General features: G+C 30.8%; 1 protein-coding gene and 1 long non-coding RNA gene across 2 annotated transcripts; both read left to right on the top strand.

The window, feature by feature from the left end:
- Positions 1-1,011: 1,011 nt before the first annotated feature.
- LOC107440145 (glutathione S-transferase 1) lies at positions 1,012-21,669 on the top strand. The gene is made up of 5 exons (XM_087165474.1): positions 1,012-1,389; positions 7,302-7,360; positions 10,204-10,345; positions 12,499-12,666; positions 21,417-21,669. The coding sequence occupies exons 1-5, from the start codon at positions 1,249-1,251 to the stop codon at positions 21,558-21,560; spliced, it is 654 nt and encodes a 217-aa protein (XP_087021600.1). The 5' UTR covers positions 1,012-1,248; the 3' UTR covers positions 21,561-21,669.
- On the top strand, positions 12,673-16,043 carry LOC147807641 (uncharacterized). The gene is made up of 2 exons (XR_015434539.1): positions 12,673-13,822; positions 15,933-16,043. It is a non-coding gene; the product is annotated as an uncharacterized LOC147807641 (long non-coding RNA).
- Positions 21,670-22,259: the final 590 nt, after the last annotated feature.

Genomic DNA, 22,259 nt, shown 5'->3' with positions numbered 1-22,259 from the left:
GATTCTCGTGGTCTTCCTTTCCATGTAACGCAAATGCGGGTTAGTTCCATCAAAAAGTTCGCCACGAAAGCAAATTCCCTCCAATACTTGATTCAGGAGTTCCCTCGTCTTCTGGATTAGGTTCAAAATTACAAAGCTTCGAAATTCATCATTAGCAGTCGTAAACCCAAAAATTGGGTCAGCTGTTCAACGACGGTAATAAAATTTTAAAATGTTGTTGTTGGCGTATGTCTGTTTAGGCAGAGAGGGTGCGATTGTTCTTGTTTTCCAGTGGCGCCATCTATGGTCAAGAATTCGACTTCGACTTCTGCCACACCATACGTTGCGCCCGTTTATAGGGCGGACCCATTCATTCATCCACAGATCGTAATTTTGACCTGAATCAGAGAACGATCGATCTGCAATCCAGTACCCCCAGAGGTTTGGATTTGTTATGGGAACATGGAGAACTTTTGCGACTCGATAGATTTAACGTGCATCAGTCACTTTACTACGCGGGGATTCTTCGACCGGCGGGGTTCGAACTCACGAACTCTCGGACCTGGGGCCAGCCGACCTGGCTATCCCGGCCAAATTATAAAATACTCACAGTATTTATCATTTTCGTTAATACTCGCGTTACAACCGTATTCAGTGATCGCCGTTATCGATAAAAAGCGTAATATAAGCGCGTCCGATATTTACCGTACGAGATGGTATTCACAATATCTCGGGTAAATATTTTTTACGATATCGTTACCGCGATATTAAAAAAAAAAACAAATATTGTTGAGCTGGATGATAAAATAAGCTTAACCAATACTCTACGATAATGGATATGATTAACTTAAACAACAACAAAAAATAAAAAATATTTTTTCCGTTATTTTTTTTTTTCGGATTATAAAAAGTTGTAAACCTTCTCATTATTTAAAAGCCTGATATCCCATTTAGAAGGAACACTACTTTCTCAAGGTTTATCGCAATGAAATTGTTGCCACAGGCATTTTCTTGGCATCGACCCAATTATCATTTTCCTGATTGTTCAGAGAGCTCTGGCACATCCCACTTCAATGCAATCAGTCAGTGAGCTTTGATGCATGTAATGGTTTAACTCTCGTTCTGAATTAATGATAAAACTGACAGTTGTAGATAACACTTTTAAACCACTCAACTTTACGACTTTTGTGTTCTAAAAATTCTGTTCATATCCTAGTCTTTTAAGTTCTGTTAATAATTCGGATATTTTAAACTTTAAAATCAGTAAAAATGGGCATTGTTTTGTATGGAATGGACGCCAGTCCTCCATGTGCTGCAGTTCGTTTGACTCTTGGCCACTTGGGAATAGCATTTGATTCAAAATTAGTGGAATTGTCTACCGGTGACCACCTAAAACCTGAATTTATAAAGGTACGTTTTTTTAACAATAATAACACACGATTATTCTTTAAGAGTTTTCTGCAAACTTGAGTATCATACTAATTTTTCCATTTTCAAAATTTTAGTTGTATGCAGTAATTAATACAGTTAACGTACAGTTGTAAAGATATATATTACTATAGTATATAAATATAATTGTTTACAGTTGTAAATATAAAGTTGCAAATACGATGTTCGTAGTAATTACGAAAAGAAAGTATTATTAAACCGAAAAAATATTAATAATACTTCAGAAATAGAATTTATATTACTAATTGATGGAATAATTGTTGTGTATTAGTATAGGTGAAAAAATATAAAGCGGGTGTTACAACAAAAAAAATTTAAAAATTAAATCACGATCGTTTGGAACAAATTTTTAAAATATTTTGGGTATTGCTTCATTTAATGTGTATAGAAGAAATTTCATTTTTTCTATGAAGTATCAAGAAAAAAAAATTCTAATGCTTATTATAATTTTAGCATGTACTGAAATATGCTTTGAAATAAAAATATCTTTAATTATTTTATTTTATAAAAAATGATGATACTTTGATTTGCTTTCAACATAAATTTATAACAGTTATTTAAAAAAAAAAAATTTTAATTGCATTTGTAGATTTATAATTTTTCAGTCAAGATCTAAAATTTATTTATATTTATTTATTTATTCTTCTAAGTTAAAGTAATAAATCTAAAATTAACATATTAATGTTGCATGTTTATCTCTTATTGTATTTGAAATAGACAATTTCAAAATTAAAAAAAGAAGAAAAAACACAATCATGAGGAGGGGATATTGAAAGTTATAGCATCGTTTGAATTTCTTTACGGTCAAGATTAAGAAATGAAAGAAGTAATATTAGTTAAACTGTTACCTCAGTTAAACTGTATTAAGCCGGCAAACCTCAATTTTTATCGAATTTGAACAGTTTTAGTTGTAGTAAAAATTTGAATCTTTCATTCAATTTCTACGTAAAGATAAGCTTACAAACCGTAGATTGTGATTGACATTGAAAAAGTATCGATACTATAGGTATATGATATAATTTCGATTCTACCAATACTTCCGATTCTACTAGAATTTTGATATTTTTGAATTTGAAAAAAAATAATTAAATTTTTTATAATTATATAATGCTATAAATATATTTCGATGGGTTGTATTACATTTAATTTTATTAATTCTTCTCGCAACAGCAAATGGGGCTTGTAAAACAACCAAAGCCACCATAATGCATCTAGTTTACTAAGCCTAATAAGCCTTTTAAAAATACTGCAGAATATAAAATCTGAAAGGAATTGCAATTTTGCAGAAAATTAGCAAATTCATTCTATTTATTTATTCTGATTATTTCTTTTAATTTTGAATCTGAAAATTTCTAATAATCTTATAGATTATTAGAAATCATAAGATATTAAATTTAAATTTTTTATCTAAATAATTGCGTGGTGAACACCTTATGAAGCCACTTAGTTCAATGCAACTGAGTACAGATTTCAGCCGAGAAGGCTAAATTGTGAATCTCGTGGCTGACCGAACGGAGAGAACACCATCGTAGCGTAGACAGCACAATACTTCCTTTATTCCTTCAACACAGCAGTTTCCATTGTTCTGCACTCCTCAATAAATGACCCTGAAATATTTTAGAGCACAAAACTATCATTAACGCATTGGTGGCAGCACCCAGGGCCGGATTTAAGCTTGGTGGGGCCCTAAGCTACTAAAAATGATGGGGCCCTTATAAGTTCAATTCCATTTCTATACACCTTAAATAAACAGTCATTATTTTTAATTGTTGAGTATTGACATTATATTATTAAAAAATTTGATAATATTACTTTATTGTTTAATATATTGTGATGAGACTATTATGTAGAACCTTTCTTTTATTGCACATATTTTTTGAACGAGGGGAAAAAATTACAAAAGAAACACATTTTAAGCACAGAGTAAAAATTTGGCGTGCTTGGCCACTATATATTTAACAGAGTTTTTTTTTAGATGCATTTTGAATATATTTTATTTGCAATTTTTAATGATTTTTTCGCGAATTTTTTTCTCAATTGTTTTTTCCTTGCGTGACAAAATCTATAAAACTTAGAAACATGAAATTTTGAATGTGCGTAGAAAATATGCAAAGAGTTAGAAAGAAAAGAAGAAAATACAATTTGATTATTAGTTTTATTTTTTTTTATAACTGCCGCTGAACTCAATTTTGAGTTTACGGCTACCAATGTTTAACTCCGTAGCCTTGTAATTTTGAGCCCTATCCAGAAGACAGGGGAACTGCTAGATTAGTACCCAGAGGTATTTATTTGTTACGAGAACTTGGAGGACTTTGTGACCCCGACAAATTTAACATGAACCAGTCACCATTTTATACATAATTATTCTTCTGCCGGCTGGATTCTAACTCCCATTCTCACGAACACGAGTCCAACGCCCTATCAACCAGGCTATCCCGGCCAAATTTATTAGTTTCTTTTATAACCGTCGTTGAACAGTCGACCCAATTTCGAGTTTACGACTACTAATATTCAACTCCGTAGCCTAGTAATTTTGAACCCAGTCCAGCAGTCCCTGGAGTAGGTGAGGGCCGTTATATTAATACTGTTTGTAAAAATAAAAAGAACATTTCATAAGCTGATATTATTTAATTGATGTTTATATTAATATTATTTCTTCATTTTTGCTTTCTTTTTAATTATTTTAAGTACATTTGTTAAATTTTTGTGCAAGAAGAAAAATTGTCATTATTTATGTAAATTTTTGGCTTACATTTTTAAGGATTTATTAAAGGGTCTATTAGATATCAGAGAGAATAAATGTCATGCAGGTTTAAAGTATCAGCTCTGCTCTTGATGGTGTATAGTGGCTAGGATGTGAAAGAGCAGCAGTCCCGGGCATCCCGCGAAAACGAGCATTCAACATATCAATGGAACATACTAAAGCTTTATATCAATTAGCAATCAGTTTTAGATAATTACAATTGTAGAATAATTATCTTATTATAGAATTAAATGTTTTAAAAGGCAAAGACAAATATATGTTAATGTTCAACATTTAATCAACGAAAAAACAGAACCAATATTGAAATCTAACGAATTTATTATTTTTAATTACTGATAAAGTTTGTGACAGAAAAAAAAATTAAAGCCTGATAGATTTCAGAATTTTAGAAACACCTTTTAGTTGTACTATTCAATCAAATAGGTTTCGATGTCTTTCATCCCGGTCTCATTAGTGATTCAGCGTATTTCGATATCATTTTTGTTTCGTTCCTACTTAATATTAATTTGTTTGCGACAGTTAATTTGTATACCTCTTTTACTACATTTTCGAGGATTTAAAAATATAATATTGAGGATTTTATCTGATATGAAATTTGCTTTTTTTTGTATACCTCTTTTATTACGTCATCATCACAGCCATACGCAACTGTCTACTCTAAATAATGCTATGTAGAATGAGACAGTAAAACAAACGTGTGTAGTTTTTTAAATTCTTATTCAAAAGTATTAGTTAATTTTTATTTTATTTTTTGAACTGACAATTTCTGTCCTTTTTTAGATGTTTTAAAGTGCTATTTAAAACTGCTGCGTATCCATGAAAGCATTAAATATATCATTTGTACAATTTTAAAGTCAAGTAAAAGGGAATTCTGATCCTTAGAAACAGATATTAAATAGTCTGATGATCGAATGATGGGGCAAAAAAAAAAACTTTTTTACTTTGTAAACTAAAAAATTGTTTATTTATAAATAATTTATTAATACTCAAATTGCTTGAAAGATGATATGTTCCCTACTAATGACAACGAAGTTTTTTGTTTTATTCAGTCATTTATTTATATTTATTATGTCCAACAATGTACGTAAAAAAGAAAAAAAATGCATTTTGGGCTTCTGAGGGCCCCAGCTCCGAATAAAACTGTAAAAAAAGAGGGGGGAAGTAGGATCTGGGGGCCCTTGTCATCTCGGGGCCCCAAGCTATAGCTTATTTAGCTTATACGTGTAAATCCGGCCTTGGCAGCACCATAGAGCTGCTTAGCAAGTATTCATTCCGTATGCTAGTATTTTCCTTATCCAGCCATACATCTCAGTCTTTGAAAATTCTTTTAAGAATTTCGCAGAAAACTTAAAGCATTAATTAGGAAGATTTTCGGTAAAAAGTAAATTCTGCTGATAATTTTGAAGAAAAGTAGACTTAGCGAGTGGTTTAACGAGTAGTTAGAAAGTAAGCTTAACGAGTTTTTTTTTTTCTTTTCTTTTTTTATAGCATATTTTTTAGAAAAATCGTCGGTTTCTTCAGTGGGGGGCCCTCAAAAAAACAAATCTTTTTACTTATCGATGCTTTGTTTTAATCTTTCGAGTTGTATCAGTGTTTAAATCTACCTTTCGATGCCAAATATTGTTATTTTTTTCCAATGGTAGGGCATTAACTTTGGGGCTTTAAAAACTGCAATTGTCTCAAACTGAGTAGATAGTTACATAAATCGTATTCTCAAAACGTACCGCTTCCGATTTCTAAAAAAAACAATTGAATTCGGGATATTCTATAATAGATAAGCAAGGAAACTTTATTATTCATGCGAAAGAATCGAGTCTCTATGCAAATACGTTAAGTTTTTATTGAAGTTAATCGGTTTAGCAAGCTTTCAATATAATTTTTAAACATTATATGCAAGGATATAAAATAATACGAAATGTAATATTATATTAATTAAAAAATTTTCCTCTTAGTCCTCTTTACATACATCAGCTGAAATATTAATCATAAAGGATAATTCCAGGTCGGCACGGATTAAGGAATAGATAGTACGAATTTTAATAACAGCTTCATAATTGGAAATAATTTGTGACTGATAAAAATTTAAATGTATAAAGTAGAATTATGATTCGGACAACTCCTCTAAAATAAGCTTATAGGGAAGTAAAACTGGGAGTGAAAAAATTCATATTATGTTACCTTAGTCAGAATAAATTAAGTCTTTGACACAGAATTTTTATTAAACATATTTTTCGTAGTTTTTCCATTATTTTGCATTAATTTAGGTCAAAGTAAGTGGAAAAATATTATATTTAACTTCTTAATAATTTATGATTATGAAATACAGCATAAAACACAAGTGTCTTTTTCTATGCTAAATGTAAAATCTTCCAAATACGGCTCATTTCTAAATAATATTTTTTTCAAATTTGCTCTCGTTTGCATTTATTTAGATTTAAGAGAAACAATTATTCATCATTGAAATTTCTTTAATTTTCAAAATCAATCATTAATAAATTTTTGAATATAAATTAAAAAAACATTTATCAAACTACTGTTTTTTTTTTTTGGATTTTATATTTTAATACAGATGTAATTCCGATAATCAAAGATATTTTTTTAGTATTTATTATTCTATTTTTTATAATAAGAAAATACCAAAATATATTTTTGATTATAATTAGAGTATCAGAAAAAAAATATTAAAGAGACACTGGTCTCCCACCTACGACAACGAGTTTAAAACATTAAAGATGTTATGTCTTAAACAAGAGAAAGCATCCAATATTATGTCTTAAACTTGCATTAGCAATTAAAGATATGTATCGAACATACTTCAAAAATTATATTGAGTGACATAGCTGGGATGTTTGGGTCATGTAAAAATTTCGCGTATTGTGTACCGACAGGACTTGTAAAAAAAAGTTTCCGAATTTAATGCATCATATATAACGATCATATTTCAGTGACTTCATGCAAATATTTTGAAACAACAGTCAAATTTTAATATTAAAGGAATTTTAGAACTTTCAATCTAATTTCCTAATTCAAATTTATGTTTTAAATTGTATTACAAAGTTTCTAGTAGTTTATATTTTCTCCCCAATTAACTGGAATATTTTAATTGCAGATAAATCCACAGCATGTTGTACCTACTATGGATGATAATGGCTTCATTCTCTGGGAAAGGTAAATAAAATATACAAATGCTTCATATCGGTTTTTGTCGCTGTCTAACATAACAAACCTTGCAAATTTGTGTCCGAAGATGCTGTTTTTTGGGCATTTATAATGGAACATCTGAGGATATGAATGATCTTTAAATGAATTTGAGTTTTTCCGCATAACAGTTCATGCGTTGACAATTTTAAATACGCATTATGCATATCTTTTATTCCTTGAACACAAACTTTCGGTTTGATTTCGTTTTATAACTGTTGATAAACAGCTGATCTGATTTTGGAGTTTAAGACTATCAATGTTCAACTCCGTGGCCTTGAAATTTTGGACACAATCTTGAAGACAAGGGAACTCCTGGTTTAAGTAATTATAGAAATTTGCCTCCGTGAAGGATCCTTTTATAGAACCAACCCGCATTTGCGCAACATGTGGAGAGAAATCACGAAAACCTTCCACGGTTAGCCTGACGATAAGGGGACTCTAACCCATGATCTGCCTAACACAAAGGATATTTTACGCCAGCACTGCAATCAGTGTGAGAATTCTTATCGACCTGCCATCGCTGGTATTCGAACCCGGGCCATCTCATTGGGAGGAGAAAGCTCTATACCTTGAGCCACCAGGACTCCGATTGACAGAACCTATTATTATTCCTTAAAACTAATTAAAACTGTTGAATTATATTTCACAGTTCACACATTCGAAGTTTAAATATGCTGCAAAAATAAGAGTTCTATCAATAATTGTTCACTTTTTGATGCAAAATGCACTAGAACTTTCTTTTACTCCAAAAACATACAAAGATTGTCACCCACTGTCTTCCTTCATTGAGATTTGTGAAATTTAAAGACTTAGCTAAGTAAATTGAAGTTGTGTTCTAAAATAAGACAAAAATGAGGTTTTATCTGACAAACTTCAATTGCTTCAAATATGTCACTTACAGCCTTTTTCCAATTTTCTTTGCAATGTATAAAATATTGCAAATTAAAAATTATTAATGAGTCAAGAATATGATTTACGATTTAACAAAAGTAAATATAAATTAAATTTTAACTATGAATTGTATATTTTATATTTGAAAAAAGCTCTTGCCAGAGACCGTTATGTTTAATCACTTTTTTCAAGGGCACCGTTTTCATTGTTATCATATCAATTCGTGACAGCACTAATAACAATTCATTTTTTTTATGGAGCTCTATTTTCTAGAATCTTTTACGTACAATTTCTATCTACATCGATGAGCACTTTTCTGTTATTAAATTGAGGCTTCTTATTTTGATTTGAATTGTGTCCCAGAGAACTTTGAAAAATGATGGCCAATTACAGAGGCCAGGGCATCTGGCCATATTCATTCTACATTTATATTTGTGCAATAGAAAGCGGTCTTTACTTTCCAGCGAGAAAGTGCCCTTTATAAGATATCCCTAATGTTTCTGATGTATTTTTGTTCACTCATGTTTGTTCACAAATACCTTCTGCATTTTACTCCCATTTAAGAGTGCGCATTACTTCAATATTAAATTATTCTTTCAATATTTGAAATAATTAGATGTATTTATTTAAATTCAACATAAATTACGTTACATTTTGTTTCGTTAATGGTTACGTTACGTTAAGTTTAATTCTAATTTTAAAAAGGAATTGCTGTAGTCAAATATGCGACCTGTCGCCCATGTATTCTGTCTACTACTGTGTGATCATGAATTATGATGCAAGTTGACAAAAAAATGTTTTTGTTACTATTCTGAAAACTTTTTCACAAGTTTCAATGGGTTTCCATATCTGTGTATTCCGAACATTGCTGGTATGAGACTTAACACTAAGGCAGATATGGATTCGTCAGTCTAGATCTCAAAGTCCTTATCCAAGACGTTTTTTTTAAAATAAAAGTAAGAATAGCATCTTTAAATTACAAAAATATCTACCTAAATAGCATTGTAAATTTTAAACTACATTATTTCAGCATGAATTTCTTTATTCCTTGTGACTTCAGTCATTTTTGTTTATGCTTAATAAAATCAAGTTTCATGATCCATTAAGGCGTTAATCAATAATCAATAAGAAGGTCGTTAATTCGATCCCCACCGGTCAAAGACTCCTCATGCAAAAAATGGCAACTGCTGATTGCTAAATCTGTCGGGATCATAAAATTCTCCAAGTTCCCATTACGAATCGATAACTCTAGGGGTAATGGATCGGAGATTGATCGTGCTCTTGTTCAAGTCACAATTACGATCTGCGGATGGATGGTGTGTGAATGTGTAAAACGGGCTGTGACGTATGTGTGTGGCAGAAGCCGAAGCTCCACTCGAAAACAGGAAGAGCACTTCTCTGCCTTTAAAATGGGCTTGTCAGTATTGACAAATGGCATAAGACAACAACAACAATCAATAAGAATTCGGAGAGCGGTGAGTCTGTTAGGGAGAATCGAGCATCCAGAACCACGCTGTCATGTTTAATTAAGAGCAGCGACGCAGTGGGTCCGTAGGGGAGTACCAATGCGTGGAAAAAGCTCTACTGATTAATCTACTGTATAAGATAAATTAATAGTAGTTGCAAAACGGAGATTCGTGTAATAAAAAAACCAAGTATCCAGAGCAATGCTGTCGAAGAGAGAGAGAGAGAGAGAGCGAATCAGTGGAGCAGAACCAGCTGACTACCGAAGGCGCCGGCTGATAGACATACTAATCATTAATGTACCAAGTAAATTGCACTGAATTAATTTATGGAATTATTATCGGCTCTAGTATTTAATGTACTAAGTAGGTCGCAAGTTGCACTGAGTTAACTTACATATATGTATAACTTACATATATGTTTCAAATGTTTAAGAAAAATAATTATTTTTACAGCCGTGCCATCCTGGGTTATTTGGTGGATCAGCATGCACCAGGCAACTCTCTCTATCCTAAAGATCCCAAAGAGAGGGCCATCGTAGATAGGCTGTTGTACTTTGATATCGGCACCCTATACAAAGCCATAGGTGAATATTTGGTATGTATTTTGATATGTTACTAAATGACTTAAACATAAGGCATTTGCGTAAATGTATTACAAACACGCTGTCTGTTAGAGTAGATATTTTAGTATCCCACAATTAAAGTCAGATAAAATAAAAATCTTATCCACATATTTTAAATTATAATTTCAAAATTTTATTATGTTTCTATATAAGCGCAAACTTTGGCTATCTTAAACTTCTATTTTTTACACCTATATTTTTTTGAAAAAGCTCAAAAAATTGCAAGGAAATTTGTTACTTTAAAATATCTCGTATAATAAGAAATAATTTTATAAAATGTATAAATAAAAAACACTTATTCGGACCGAAAGCTTTTTTAATAGGCAAGTTTTTGAACTCTTTCTCTAAATGCTAAACTATTGCATACGCGATGACGTCACAGCATCGGAGTTTCCAAAGTTTCTTCCTACTCTAGTTGCAGTAAAATCTCTCATTTAATAAGAAAAGTTAATTATAAAAGTTTAGTTGATGACGTAGGTTTTGAAAAGTAAACACTCCATAATATGGTTTCTCTGTAATATTTTTATTTACTTCTGTCTAGTTCTTTTTTAATTTATTTATATTATAAATGATGCTAATAAAAGCAGATAATATAAATATTTATAATGATACTTTATCGAAAAGCAGTAATATAAGTATTAACACTAACCGTATTTATTCGTCTATTAATTTGAACGGATTAATGGTACACGTCCATCATATAAATGTTCATTATATTTAACACAGAAAATAAATATAAGAAAAAGATATATATTGAAATAGTTAAATTAAATCTCAAACCACTTTATCTTCATTAATATACCCGATCGATATTTATATAGAAAAAAATTAAACGTTCATAAATTAAACTAAAATAAAGGATTCAAAAAAGATTTCAGATTCAATTAAAAATTAAAAGTTTATGAAATAACTATATATTAGATGGAGAGTTTAGTTCATCGTTCAACTAGTAGTTAAGCTTACTACCTTAGAGGGGCGCTGCATACATAAGGGCAAAATGCGTTGTCATTTTCCTTAGTTGTGGAAAAAAAATGCATGACTTTTCCTCATTCACTAATATTAGTGGGAACTTTTTCGTACTTCTCTTCTGAAGATTTAATAAATGCAATAAAAAAATTCTAGTCATTTACGGATCAAAACTTATTTTACAGCAAAATTTGACATCCAGTTAAGGCTATTTTGTTGAGGATAGAATATGGAGTTGATATTAACCGCTAGTAGTAATAGCCGCTTAGTAGCCCGAAGACCTGTGGGCGAAGTAGAGCACTTTACTATAGAACAGTTTCAGTCGCAGCTATATTCAGCACCTGAGCAATTGGGAGAGAGTAACGGATCGGGCTGGTGTCTGTACTTCGTTTACTAAATGCCCTCTCAGCCTCCCATGACATCCATATTCAGTGGATACCCTCACAAGTGGGTCTTTTTGGCAACGAACGTGCTGACCAGTTGACAAAAGAAGGTACTTCCCTCCCATCCGATCCAAACACGGCCCTCACTTACTCTGAATTATTTTCTATCTGCAAATCTAAAATTAATAAAGCTTGGCTTGTTCCACCGGATCACAATTGGTATCTCCGCAAGCGTTCTGGAGGAGCCCTTGACCTTCAGAGTACACGTGCCGACCTAACCACTACCTGTAGATTTGTCAGTGGGCATACTAAGAGTCTCACTTTCAGTGGACAAATTAAACGTTTTCCAACTTGTAAAAAGTACAACTCCAGCAAGGCTAGTCCTCGCCATCTACTTGATTGCCTGGATTTCACCATGGAAGAGGTTCTTGACAGACCTCTCCTTTTCCTCGATTTTTTGAAGACTCACGGCCTCATGGATCTGGTATAGCTCCGCTATCCCAGCTGGGATTGGAAACAACAACAACATAGAACAGTTTAACGAAGACTGACTCAGCGTATCCTTTGCCCCTTCACAGGCTGAACAAATTGGTTACCCAACCGGTCACTGACCCCTGTCAGAGATGCCTAACTTCGGGGTTCTGCTTAAAACTGCGTCTTTATGACACTGTGAGGCGCTTAACATTAAAAAAAATATCAAAAACAAACAGATTAACAAATTTTATGACTATTTACAACAATGAAAAAAAAACTCTGATTTCCTTTTCTTATTTCAGTATCCGGTACTTTTCTTTGGACAGCCAGAATATGACTCTGAAAAGAAACAAGCCATCGATAAGGCATTGGGATTTCTGGAAGGATTCCTCGGCAAGACTTCATATGTTGCTGGCAATCACCTAACTATTGCAGATTTTTCTATTGCCGCAAGTCTAAATTTTCCTTATGTAAGTATTTTCACCTGTCAGTGTATTTTGATTTTCTTTTTGTCGCAAGTCTCAATTTTCCTTCTGTAAGTATTTTCACCTGTCAGTGTATTTTTTTTTTGTTTCGTAATTATTTTATAAATAGTATGCCCTATTTATGAAAACATTTTTATAGAAAAAGCAGATATCATAAAATGCACAGAGTGAAAACTTCGTAATAGCACAAAATTTAAATTCTTTTCTGGGACTCATTTTTTTCAGCTAGCTAACAAAATCATAATCTTTGATATTAAGTTTCATACCATTGGCAACATCGGTCATTTCTTTGCATAGAGTGCATATTACGCCGATCAGTTTGTTTAATAAAATCCATTTTACTATTATGCTGAGGCAAGTTTCGACTACACACAGAGTGAGCTTAATTCACTCGACTTTTTTCCTATTTATTTTTTAGTTTCGATTATTATGGCGGCCACTATTGAATCACGTCTTATGAGGCAATAGAGAGATCTCCCTTACGAAAATTTAAGGTATATTTAAGGTTGATTTGAGGTATTAAGGTTGATTTGAGGTATATTTGAAGTATATTTAAGATTGCACGGAAAATAGCAATAAAAATTATACCTTGTAAAGGTTGTAATTAAGGTGTACGAGGTTGTTTTATATACACTTCAGCTTGTTTTGAGGCTGTTTAAAATTCACTTCAAATCAACCAGACTGATAAGATGATTTTTGAGGTATACCAAGTTGATTTTCTTGCACTTGTAACAACAGAGGTATTTTTGAGGTATAAAAATTTTTACCTTGTTTCAACTAAAGAAAGTGAGGTATTTATTGAGGTATATGAAGTCATTTTATTTATACCTAAGCTTATTTTCAGGTAGTTTTAAAATCACTTCATACCAACCAGACTGATAAGGTGATTTTTAAGGTATACGAGGTTGCTTTTCTTACACTTGTAACAAAAGAGGTATTTATGAGGTATGAAAAAATCAATCTTATTTCAACTAACGAAAGTAAGGTATTTCTTGAGGTGTATGAAGTCATTTTATTTATACCTAAGCTTGTTTTAAGGTTGTTTAAAGTACACTTCATATTAACTAACTCAATTCCCAGAGTTCCGTGCGAGCCGGCAAATGGCGTGTGTGTTGACAATCGAAAGTCTATTCGAAATTCGGTAAGTGTGCTTGACATTTATTAATTTGGTTTTATCACTTTTAATCAAATATGCTTCAATTTTCAAACTTAAATTTTATTATTTTTGTTTTAAAGATGCCTCCTGATCTTAAATAGAATAAGTTGGAGGATATTCTTAGAAGCTATTAGTGTAGGCTTAGCAATAAGAGAGAAAAATCGAAATATTTCTCGTCGCTGTTTAGGATAACGTTACTGGTGAATCGTTACAGCTGGTTATGCGCAGTATATTTTATTGTTTGTAATTTATTCAAATATAACTATTCTTTTATTTTGCTTAAATGTATATGTTTCAACGTTGCAGTATGCAAGCTGATTAGTTGAGAAAAATGTTCATAATTTCTCTTATAAATAAATCATTGAAAATTGAAATATCTTTAAAATAGCAATTTTGCTTTGAAATTCTACTATAGCTGTATGCTTATCGTTTGCTCGGATATCTGTTGCAAAGTTCATATTGTTGTTTATGAGTCAAAATATATAATAACACTGCATTTTAAATTTGATTTTTTTTTAAATCTGATTAACGTGCAATTTCTTTTTCTTACACATATATATATATATATATATATATATATATATATATATATATATATATATATATATATATATATATATATATATATATATATATATATATATATATATATATATACATACAGAGCTTATCGACTGTTCCCTGATATTGTTGAGATGACCTAGGCTGTAAATAGCACAGGTGCAGCAGCAATGAAGAAGTGACTAGCAAGTTACTGCTTGGCCTTCCCCTAGGAAATAGTTCTGAATTCATACCATAAAGAAAAAGTAATCTCTCCTAATAAACTGCAGCATTTATTCAATTGTTGATAACAATAGTTTGTTAGATATTTGATAATTGAAAACTAGTAACTGTACTAGCTCACTTTTTTATGTTTGATCGCACTGCTATTTTCACTACGTGTTATTTTTTCTCAATTTACCCACGTTAATTATTTACTAAGCAGATTGTTATTACTTATTAAAATATTGAATAGAATTAAATTTAACCCGATTTCAAGTTCATATGACAATTTGTTTCAAGGTTATGAGCATTTTTATGAAGCTGTTTATAGTTCACTACTTCAAAAATTAGCGACTTTCGAAAATCTTAAATGTTTCAGAAATAAGCCAGTATAGTTTCTTATGCAATTTTAATGCTGAACTGAATAAAATCAATTGCAAATAAAGACATTTATTGTTAAAAGTAATATGTAATTTTTTTAATTTCATCTTATCGGATTTGTTTTTATATTTAAACAAATGTTTGTAACAACTAGCTATTAGTTTTATTCTGCTTGGTATTATAAATTATATAGGAGATATTGTACTCAACTTATTTTAAAAGTATTATTTCAAATCATTCTCTTTTAGACATTTTCATCACATAAAATTACTCACAACTTTAAAATAAATGCTCCTTATCAACTTGTAATTTGTTCTATTCGATTGAGTGTAAAAAAAGAATAAAAATTGGTACATAACTTTAAAATTTAATTTATTAGGCGATTGTTGATTCCTGATTACATTTATTAAAAAAATATTAAAATAACTATTTTTTAAGAAACTCATATGTGATTGACAATAACGGAAGTCCTTTTCAGAATCAGCGTCTAAAATTTATAAAAAAGCTATTAGTTTCATAAAGTCTGACAAAAAGTTTAAAAATATATAGACTTGGTTTATTGAGTTAAAGGATTCGTAAGAAAAAAAAGAAAGAAAATATAATTATCAAACTTACAAGTACCATAATGATGCCAAATGTATAGAAAAATACAAAGTGTTAAAATTGCATCTTAAGATTGGAATTATATCTTTGAATTTCTGTAAATGTTGTTAATGGTAGTACTGACTTCAGTGTAATTTATTTTGTGGCTGTGGTACCTGTCATGCTTTTTAGCTATGAGGATTGAATAGAAATGGCAGAAGAGTACTACTATTTATCTGAAAAAGAAAATTAACTTCATCCAGTTAATTTAAATCATAAAAAAATAATTTTTAATATTTTAATAGTTTAAAACTTGCTACTATTATTGTAAATATGACTTACTTACTAATTCATTTTCTTTTTCTTTTAGGTTCCAATAATTACAAGTTTCAACAGGTAGACGGAAACAGTATTTAAAATAATTTTGTTGATTTGTAAAAAAATTAAATTTTAGTTTTAAATAAAAGTATTTGAATTTCAGCTGACTAATTATTTAAATTTGTAGTGGTTTATAACTTAAGAAATTCAAGCACATTACACAACTATTTTCTAAAAATATGAGTTCCCATAAATAGTTTTTACTAATTGTAGAATTTGGATAAGTGTTATTTTAAGATGATTTAATTCAATCTATTAAAATACAGAAGAATTATACATTTAAAACCTTCTTTTATAACTTAACAAAAAGGCAATTACTGCCGAAGTTTTAATATTAAAAACTTCAGATTGATAAATGAAGATCTCTGCTAGTGAAAAAATGTAATGACATACATTATTCTTCATATAATATAGATAATATCTTTATATATATATATTATATTTTTTATATAGTGAGGTTAAAAATTAATCAACTAGGTGAACACCTCACATTCGTAAGTACTAAAAACAGCTTTAGGTTGAGCTACATAGGCCTGAAGTGTAAAATGTCGCATCTTTGGTTGATAAATTAATTTTTCTAAAAATACAAAATTATATACTTCAGGTTGCGAAATAATAACTTCAGGTAGAACATGGAACACATGACGTTAATAAAAAAAATAACTTTTCCAAGTGTTGAAAATACACTTCAGGTTGATTTATAACAACCGGAAGTGTAAAACGACGCCTCACAGGTTGATAAATATATACTTCTACAAACATAAAATTATATACCTGAGGTTGAAAAATAATTACTTGAGGTAGAACAAAATTCACCCAAGGTTGATTTATAACAACCAGAAGTGTAAAACGACACACCATTGGTTGATAAATATATACCTCTTCAAGCATAAAATTATATACCTGAGGTCGAAAAATGATTTCCTGAGGTAGAACAAAATGCACCCGAGGTTGATTTATAACAACCAGAAGTGTAAAACGACGCACCACAGGTTGATAAATATATACCTCTGCAAGCATAAAATTATATACCTGAGGTTGAAAAGTAATTTCCTGAGGTAGAACAAAATACACCTGAGGTTGATTTATAACAACCAGAAGTGTAAAACGACACACCACAGGTTGATAAATATATACCTCTACAAGCATAAAATTATATACCTGAGGTTGAAAAATAATTTCCTGAGGTAGAACAAAATACACCTGAGGTTGATTTATAATAATCTGAAGTGTAAAATGGCACACCTTAGGTTGTTGAAAAAATACTTTCACAAGTGTAAAAAAATATACTTCAGGCTGATAAGTAATAACCTAAGGTTGAAAATAAAACACTTTAAAGTAGTAAATATCTACCTTACCACAGATGTAAAATTAAACACCTCAGGTTGAAACCTCTGGAGGTATATTTAAGGTATATTTGAGGTTTATTTTGAGGTATTCATTTGCACCCTTTTCAACCTTAACGACGTATTTAAATAACAACCTCCTTTATACCTTTTAAATATACCTCGTTTATACCTCATTTATACCTCGATTTTTTCATAAGGGCTATCTCTGAATCGAGTACCCTACTATGATGCTTTTTAAGGTTAAGTGCCACATACATTTGCTCGGTATACACTACACTGATGGTTTCTTTAAGGTAAAGTGTCATTTCCCTGTATACATTTGACCAGTATTCCCTACCATGATGTTTTGTTTTAAGGTTAAGTGGTTAAGGTTAACTGGCCAGTTCGGATTGGTTGTAAAACATTACCGCTATTCCGCGTACCTCAGATTCTGTGGAGCGCTGCTTATTTCATTTTTTTTTTGGGGGGGGGGACTAAATTTGTTCGATAGTGTTGTTTTTGCACCTTTAATTAATAGTTTAGGACCCCTAATATGCATACTTTCATGACTTCATTTTTGAAAAGGACTATCTTCATCTTACCTTCGGTCCACATAAGAAGTTAGAAGCTAACTTCGCTTCTTAGCTTCTATAAGAAAATTTATAGTTTTACTCTCTCTGAAACATTCACGGACGCTTAAGCTTTCTGGGGATTCCAAGAGATGCAGAACATATAAGTTTTTTTGTAGAATTCCACATAAACTGAAGTGATTTTTCAAATATCACGCTGAATCCACGTGCTCGAAAATGTTAGTAGTTTTAAACAATATATAATTTAGTCATTCTGAAAAAAATATTATTTATTTTTACGTAGTAGTTTTGTGATTCGTATGAAGCTTTTAAATTTACTTAATATTTAAAAATAATGCAGTCGAGAACATGTTGGTCCACGTATGTGTACCTTAGTATGGTTAAAGGGGCTCTAGGTATGGTATGGCGAAATTTATGACAGCGTAGTAATCACGAGATATCTTATAATGAGATCTACGGAGATGCCAACTGCTCCGGACACGTCAAAATAGTTTAAAAAACGGTTGCAAATATTTGACTATTTTTGCTTGCTTTTTACAAGGTATAGCATAACATAGGTACTATAAAGTGGTGAATTATATAAGCCTACGAATTATTTAGAAATAGTGGTGGATAAAAATCCACTAAATTGAACTTATTAAACCAGGAATCACAATTGATAAACTACCACTTTAATATATACGAGATATTTGCTGTCCGGAGCAAGTTGGCATCTCTGGATCTAGTATATAAGACAAATTTTTCGAACTTCGAAAACTTCGAAATTTTTTTCCTAAATAAATGAATAATAAATCTATTCATCATTTTATTTAAACAGACCGTACTATAACAATATGCATGTTTGTTCTTAGTTTAGGTGCAACTTAACATTTGAAATACTTATGTTATTTTACTTAGTTAAAACCTGCTATGCACTTATCGTATGTGTACTTAAAACTATTTGCCACCTGCAAGTATGATTCATATTGTGTTAATCTTATTATGACTTATAGCAGTAAAATAGAAATGTATTGTTAAAAAAAAAATTTTTTGCATTCCTTTATACTTCAGTAGTAAATAGGTCAAATGCATAGACATTAAAAAGGCGTTCATTATGGATTACTTTGCATGGTAGTACAAAAAAACTAAGTTTGCGATATTTTTAGAAGCAAGTGATGATGAAACCATAAAGAGTCTTTGTAGTGCTGTATTTACAGATCAATTTTTAATTCATGTTCCTATTCGATTAATTGATCTTATAGTATTCATGTTATTTCTCATTCTTCTTATTATGTCGCAATTGGAGGCGATGTACTGCATAGACTCTTTCAGTTAATTACGTCATTTGTGCTGTAATACATTGTAGTGATACTTAATTTAAATGATGAGCTCCTAATGTTTTCTTTCCAAAGTTATCCTACAGAAAATAAAGAGGCATCTTCTACAACTAAACAATATGAATAATCAAACCTGAACTAAACAATGTTACATTCTGAGAAGCTTGTAATACTTTAATAATACAAATATTTGCATTTGATACGTGTTTCTTGTAACAATGTATGTTCTTATTTATTTCAAATTCATCCAAATTGACATACTTTTGAATGTTCAATCAAATGCATAACTTTGAATACAAATGGCATTTATTCTATACTTTGATCCACCTGCGAAGAGTTAATTCGAAACAATATGGCACACTGCTGAAAGAAAAGGCCCACCCTGAATACCTTTTGATCTAAAGATCGGATTTTCACGCTCTAGGACTCAATCTTGATGATTCAAGGAGGTGACCTAATGTGCTACGTATTTAGCGCTGATAATCTTTTAAGTTATGAAGAAAGTCAAAAGTTATTTTGAGAAATTCAGCGAATCGAAAAATCTTAATGGTTCGAGCGGTTGACTCTAAAGTGCTAAATAATTAGTGCAGACGATATTAATTTACGAAATCAGTCACAAAAACGTACTTTCTCTGAATAAACGTACCTGTTTCTTAACGGATTCGGATTTCTGACCCCTAAGGTATAGGGGGTGACCGCAATCTTGAAAATAGGGTTTAGATCCTAGTCTAGGGATTAGACCCTTAATGTTAATATTACTTTTTACAAACACTATATCTCGGGAACTTTTAAGCGAATCGAAAAAATTTTGCACACAATTATAAAATTCATTTATTTAAAGATAGTTTCTCATAAAATATAACTAGTAGTAAATATTTTTTTTATTACTTAATTTAATACTAGTTATTCAGAGAAAGTACGTTTTTGTGTTGGATTTCTGAACTTAAAATATCGTCAGCATTAATTAATTAGCATATTTCAGGTCATCCCTTCGAACCATTAAGATTAAGTTCTAGAACATTAAGGTCTGATGATTAGATTAACCAGTGGTCAGAAGTTGCGCACTACAAGTAGTGAAACTACTATAGTCGCTACTTTTGTTCGTAGTTTACAGTGTAATGTGCTACTTTTTTAAAAAGTAGTGTAGTTAGGAGTGTGATGGAAAAAAAGTTGTTTGTAGCGATTCCTGGCAACTACTTTTACGGTACAAATCAGTCGGTACAAATCAGCTCTACGGTACAAATCATCACAGGCCCATCAATGGATGCAATGAAAATGACCCTATGGCTGCAGCAGAGCGTTAACAGCAATCACGTACATCTAATATTTAAACTAGCAATTACGAAAAATTGATGATTAATCACTTGGGTCATTCTTTCACACATAAATGCACGAGTGAAGCATTGATGTTATTTCAAAGGATGGGAACGTATTTTTCGACGTACTTAGTTTCTTAGAGGAAATAGAAGAACATTAAACAATTACGAAGTGTTTGATAATTTCGCATTTCTTAAATTAAATATTCGCTGTCGAGAAGGGCATAAAAAGTTGAAGGTTAAATGAATAAATTCGAAGAAAAACATTTTTTTTCGAATAACAAACTAGCTCATGTTAACATGAATAAATATTTCTTTACTATTCTCTTACATTTAATGTAAGTTCGTCTGCTTAACCCTTTAATGGGTCATTTATTTCTAGCAAGGGTAAATTAATGTAATTTTGGAATTGAAATTGATATAAGAAAAAATAACTCACCTAGCTCATAAAAAATTAATCTAAATTAATGCCATTTTTTTTTGGTGGTAAGTTTATTTACCACGACCTATTAGTAACTTGTTAACTTTTATTTTCAGGTATTTATCAAATAAATTTTATGAATGTTACAAACTTCGAAATAAGTTATGTGTTTTATAACTTTTATAAGTTTTCTTAAGCTAACAAATGGTTACCAATTTTATTCAAACGCACTTCAAGGAAGCTGAATTAATTAACAAATGGAAACCTGAATAAAAAATGGTAAAAAAGTTCACTCTGGACTTTAAAAAGTGGTGGTAAGTATACTTACCACGGCCTTCGAAAGGGTTAAAGTAATTACTTCAATTCCAAAGAAGTTGTAGACAAAAATAATGTAGTTTTTCTAACCACTGATCTCAACCCATTTGCTGTTGTGTAATGAGGATAATATTTATTTGAATTTTGTGACTCAATAAACGTTGTATCTATCATATCTGTTATTTTGCAGACATTCGACTACGATTTCTCTGCATTTCCTAAACTCACTGCATGGATGAGCAAGATGAGAGCCGAAATCCCGAAGTACAAAGAGACCCTCGAAACTCCCATGAACAATTACAAAAAAAGCAGAGAATCGGAGAAAAAGGCCTAATTATTTATTTTATTTTTATACGGAAATATGTAACTCAATGCGAACAAATTTACTTGATTGTTATACGTAACATTTATAAATTTAATAAAATTTTTAATTGCTTTTTGAATTGTATTCGTTGTATTTGTAGTCATAGATATTTTTAAAACCAACCCACTATAAGTTGTGGCCATTAAATTACAGGACTAATACCATAAAATATTACGTTAATTGCACACCCTTTTTAACATATTTCAAAGTAACTTCCCCCAATTTTAATGCACTCTAATACTACTTCAGAACTTGGTTGTTAAAATGTTCAGAAATATTTTTTAAAAAAACGTTTCGAAATCTAATTCAATACAGCAGAAGATACTTTTGGATGCGATATCAGACCTTCTTTGTTTGGATGAATTTATGGGTTTCTGACCCTCTAACTTTGAATAATCTGGAATTCTTTTTTTTTAATTAACTTAATTCTTCAAGCAATAAAAAATAAATCAAGTAAATTGAATTTTTTTTAATAATTATTTTCAATATCATATAAAGTTTTCAACGCGACAAATGTGTGCGATTTATTGCACAACACACAGAAAATTATGAATAAAGTAATGGAATAACAAATATTCGAATTGTGGGGGGCGGAGTTACAGACCATGTCAACCTTCATCTATGAAAAGGTACCCCGACATAGAGTCGAGTTAACATGTCTTATATACT

Source organism: Parasteatoda tepidariorum, chromosome 6, assembly GCF_982258835.1.
Source record: "Parasteatoda tepidariorum strain Cologne lab strain chromosome 6, Ptep-v5.0, whole genome shotgun sequence".
Taxonomy (NCBI): domain Eukaryota; kingdom Metazoa; phylum Arthropoda; class Arachnida; order Araneae; family Theridiidae; genus Parasteatoda; species Parasteatoda tepidariorum.
The sequence above is the reverse complement of the archived record's forward strand: the minus strand, read 5'-3'. Positions and strand labels throughout refer to the sequence as shown.

Excerpts from the sequence above, each read along its gene's own strand:
- LOC107440145 (XM_087165474.1), top strand. The coding sequence starts at position 1,249 with ATGGGCATTGTTTTGTATGGAATGGACGCCAGTCCTCCATGTGCTGCA. Across the intron at positions 10,346-12,498 it reads AAGCCATAGGTGAATATTTG|TATCCGGTACTTTTCTTTGG; the intron begins GTATGTATTTTG and ends TTCTTATTTCAG. Across the intron at positions 12,667-21,416 it reads CAAGTCTAAATTTTCCTTAT|ACATTCGACTACGATTTCTC; the intron begins GTAAGTATTTTC and ends GTTATTTTGCAG.